The sequence below is a fragment of the Piliocolobus tephrosceles genome, chromosome 13, assembly GCF_002776525.5.
Source record: "Piliocolobus tephrosceles isolate RC106 chromosome 13, ASM277652v3, whole genome shotgun sequence".
NCBI lineage: Eukaryota > Metazoa > Chordata > Mammalia > Primates > Cercopithecidae > Piliocolobus > Piliocolobus tephrosceles.
Window position 1 is genome coordinate 106782773 of NC_045446.1, and position 4789 is coordinate 106787561.

At 49.7% G+C, this 4789-nt stretch overlaps 1 protein-coding gene across 7 annotated transcripts in view; it reads right to left on the minus strand.

The window, feature by feature from the left end:
• The window catches only part of SIK3 (SIK family kinase 3), a 261417-nt gene extending 256717 nt beyond the window's left edge, over positions 1-4700 (minus strand). For all 7 annotated transcript variants that reach the window (XM_023208299.2, XM_023208296.1, XM_023208300.1 and 4 more), the window contains exon 1: positions 4383-4700. In XM_023208299.2, coding sequence (XP_023064067.1) covers positions 4383-4655 — 273 coding nt within the window. In that variant the 5' untranslated portion in view covers positions 4656-4700. The remainder of the gene's footprint in view (positions 1-4382) is intronic.
• Between the last annotated feature and the right edge of the window lie 89 nt (positions 4701-4789).

A 4789-nucleotide genomic window follows, 5' to 3' on the forward strand; every position in this document is an offset into this window, starting at 1 on the left:
TTTTTTTTTTTTTTTGAGACGGAGTCTTGCTCTGTCGCCCGGGCTGGGCTGGAGTGCAGTGGCCGGATCTCAGCTCACTGCAAGCTCCGCCGCCCGGGTTTAGGCCATTCTCCTGCCTCAGCCTCCGGAGTAGCTGGGACTACAGGCGTCCGCCACCTCGCCCGGCTAGTTTTTTGTATTTTTAGTAGAGACGGGGTTTCACCGTATTAGCCAGGATGGTCTCGATCTCCTGACCTCGTGATCCGCCCGTCTCGGCCTCCCAAAGTGCTGGGATTACAGGCTTGAGCCACCGCGTCCGGCACTATCTTCTTTAATCTTCATAACACCTAAACTTGCGAGGTAAGTACTGCTGTCATCCCATTTTACAGATGAGGAAACCCAAGCACACAAAAGTTAAATAACTTCTCACAGCCTAAGAATACCCAACTATTAAGCAGCAGAAGATTCAAACTCAGATTGCTTTATCCAAAGCTGGAACTCTTAGCACGAACCAGTAACAGGCAAGTGATATACATTTGTTGAAACATAGTTTAAACGTATTTGACCAAAGGCTTTTATAGTCATGCATACTTTAAAAAATGCATACAGGCCAAGCATTTGGGTTACAGACTCATGCCTGTAAACCCAGCACTTTGGGAGGCTGAAGCAGGAGGATCGCTTGAGTCCAGAAGTTCAAGACCAGCCTGGGCAACATAATGAGACCTCATCTCTACAAAAAAAAATTTAAAAATTAACCCGGTGTGGTGGTGTAAGCCTGTAGTCCCAGCTACTTAGGAAGCTGAGGCAGGAGGATCTCTTGAACCTGGGAGTTTGAGGTTACAGTGAATTCTGACAGTGTAGTGTCACTGCACTGCAGAATAAGACCCTTCCCCAATATTTTTAAAAAGGAAAAAAAATGCATACAAAATCTATCTACTCTTTGGTCCCAATCGTCCAACTAGTGAAGGTATAATTAGGCACAGGCAACAGACTACAAGCAATTTGAGAGCAGAAAACATTCTTTTTAAAAAATATCTATAATACTTTATAGTTTCCTACCAAAAAAAACAGAGCCAGAGAACCTCAAGCTAAGTAAGGCTCTTCCAAAAAAAGGAAATCAAAGCAGGTAGGACAAAGACAGCCAGGGTGAGCTACTAACCAAAGTATGTCACAGCTGAACATTCTCTCCTGGTAACTGTTCTGCAGTGCCGCTCTAAGCACTGCAGTGCTGCCAATGTGAAGTCTGAGCTCATGAATGCCGTGCTGCAAAAGTAACCAACAACCAAATAGGAAAAGCTTCACTTTTCTCTACTGATTTTATTCATCCCAGGATCCCACTCTAGAAGGTTTGAGAATTAACAGAATTTGGGAAAGGGCCAGCTTAACCACGTAGCACTGGATGGAGTGCAGTATCCTACTCAATAAATGAGGTTTACTTTAGTCTCTTAGTCCTTGGAATGGGTCATGTGTGTTTAAAAGAAAAAAAAAAAAGGGAGGGGGATCATAATTATTTCTGATGTTCAGAAAATACCTATTACCTAACCTCCTTCAGCCAATACAAGTATCATCTGAATTACCTGTCTGACTGTTACATATGGTTATAAGAAAACCCAGACCATTTCCCACAAGGGGAAAAAAAAAAATCACACACCTCTAAAAGACAAAACAACAAATGATACATTCTGGAAACAGATGGGGAAAAAAAAATAACTCTCTATTTCCAAATGACCCCTCTGCAGAAGTAAGATAAAGGCTGCAGTGCATGGGGAGAAAAAAACCAACCTGAGTTAACTGAAGCAGCAGCTTCGGCAACTTCTAGTACCTATGCACCTTCCCCACGGTTATATAACCAAACCATAACCTTAATAGGCCATCATACTGTATGTCAACAGCTGTTAGGCACATCTAAGCTGTCAGCATTTGAGAACCCCTTCCAAAGTGGATTCAGAGAAGCATGGAGCAGGCCAAAATATGCTCCTGGTTCACCCAGAGCACATGACAACTCCTTGTGAATTAAGCTTCACTCATGTAGTCAGAGTAATTTAAGCAGCAAAAGATATAGCACTTGTAACTGTAACTAGGAAATTGCACACTGCTACAGAAACACAAATGAATGCTGGTGTGGCTCCTTCACACATGCAACTCATTGTCCAAGCCATTTCAGTCTCATTCAAGACTTTGAATATTTCCATACATAGGAATTGCATAACTGCATACCACAAATGATCAAAGATAAAAACCAACATAAACAGTGACACCCGTTTGTAAACAAGCCAATGTTTAAAATGTTGCAGTCCTAAAGGATACCAAGGTCTCAGAGAAAAACTATGAAAAACAGACGCACGCACACATACACACACATGAAAATTAGAAAGCGGGCAGACCAGCCATAATTAGGCACTGGCTTTGCTGACTACTGAAGATAGAAATGTCTCTTTTATATTAAAGCCAAGAATCAACTGTTTGCAATTACATTTACAAAAACATTCAACCCTGTCTGTAACAGATTTTATCAATATTTTGGTGTATCCAAGGGCTGGAAGATTCAAAATTCTTTAAATCGTGAAACCATAAACCAGGCAACCAATTAAGTTCATGGAGACTATCCCCCAGAGGTCAGAGCAAACTAACCACAGGAGCACAAAGTGATTACACAGAAAATAGGGAGAAAAAAAGGAAATAGCAAAACAAGGAACAAGGCATATTGTTTGTAAACATAAGTTTGCCTTGGCTAATAGTAAACTAGACTGGAAACACGGTGAGGGGCCAGGATGGCAAGTGAGGAGCACGCCAAAGTCTTGGCTCAATCGACTTCCCCTGACTTCCCCTCAGGGTCTGAGGGAGCACTGGACTTTGGTATCTCATTCAGCTCTGACCTGCCGACTTGAGGCCCTGTGATAAAAACAGACAAAAAGGCTGAAGAGGGCCCTCCAGAGGAAGTGAAACTGACCAATCAATTCGCCACAGCCACCCACCCTGACAACCTGGTAAGAAGGGCCCCTTGTAGCCTCAGGCAGAAAGATGGTGGGGAAGGAACTTCAGGTTGCAAGTGATCAGGAGAGAAGGCCTAGATAAGTCACTGGCTTCAGAAAACAAGCCGCTGCCATAAAAGCGAAAACAAGGTAGGTCATGACAACCAGAGGCTAGGCTGAGGAGGTGAGGAGAATTGATGTGGCTTTGGTAGGAGGCGGCAGCAGCTGTAAGGTTCTTCATTCCTCAGGTTGAGGGAAAACACAAGCTGCAGTTTTAAACATAATGAATGACTACATTAAAAGTATTCATTCAAGTAAGATATTGAGCAAAGAAAATTTTAGAGTAAAAATGGGCTTTGCGGGTTCCACCAAAACCAAAATGTCTTAGATTCCAATCCTCCCAACGAAGGCTACAGGAAAGTGCTACCATATTTCCTCAAAGAAAGAATTTTACATGCATACATATATAGCTTCCTAATTGACCTTGGCCAATTTCACTCCCATAGCGCCTCAAATCCCTTTGAGAACTAAGGGCTCGATGCGTGTAATCTCCCGGTGTCTGGGTTCACAAGCTTCCCCCCGACCAGTGAAAGCCCAACCTGGGTTCTCTACAAAGCCCGCAATTCCCGACCCTCTAACAACTAAAAATAACCAGCAATCAGCCCTCCCAAATTGTTTAACCCCTGATTACCTACTGCCACCATAAACCTGGGACCCCCCCACCCCCACCTCACTCCCCCATTCCCTGGGCCCCTTCCTGTGGACAAGCAAAGCAATTTCCCCCTTATTTCCCCATTTTCCTCATTGCCTCCTCCACTAATCGTGTCTCCTCGGGATTCCCTTCGCACCATCTATCAGTCTTAGATGATCAAAAGCGGATTCCTATCTCTGTCTTAAGGCACCAGGATCGTGGGACCTCCCAGCGCCCTGCAGACGGTGCACATCCCCAGTCCGTGCCCCAGCCGTCCAGGGTCCCCTTACAAGCCCGGGTCTGCCACTTCACCCTTGTTTTCCCCCATCCTCCGGGTCCACATTTCAAATGCTCCTGCCCTCATTCCCTTATGATTTCCTAACTGCCGGTTCCAGAGTCTTCTGGGTTTACAGTCTCCCAGCCCTCGGGGAGTTCCGACCCCTTCTTTCCAATCATCCCCTTACCCCCTGCCCTCAGCCCCGAGGACCCCTCCCCGCGCCCGGCTCCTGGGCTCCCAGGGTCGGTGCTCTGTGCCCCCGGCCCCCTGCGTGGAGTTCCGCCGTCTCGAGTCCCAGGTGTCCCTCGCTCCGCGCCCGCCCCGCGGCGGCCGGCCCCCTCCCGCCTCCCGGCCCCCAACGCTCCCACCACGCGCGCGCTCGCGGCCCCGACCCCCGGCTGGGGGCGCGGACCTCTCCCGGCCCCGCCACGCTCCGAGGGCCGCCCGGCCCCTACGCCGGTACCTTGGCCTTGGTGACGAGGTGCGTGGCCCGCTTGACCACCGCGAAGTTGCCCTTGCCGATGGTGCGGTCGATCTCGTAGTAGCCGATGCGGGCAGGCATGGGTCCGCGGGAGGCCGGGGCTGGGGGACGCGGCGGGCCGGCCGCTGGGGACACGGCAGCGGGGGCGGCTGGGGACCCCGGCGCGGGCGGAGGCAGCAGGCGGCCAGCGGGCCCGGCTCCCCCCGTCCCGGCCCCGGCAGCCCCGCCAGCTCCGCTCGCCGCCGCCGCCGCCATCTTGTTGTGCAGTGAAACCTCCGGGGCCGCGGGGAGCCGGCTCGGGGGAGGGGGCAAGGGGGGGCGGGAAAGGGGGGGGCCGCGGACGTCACTCGGGGAGGCGGGGCGCCTTCGCCGCCCGGCGCCCGGCGCCA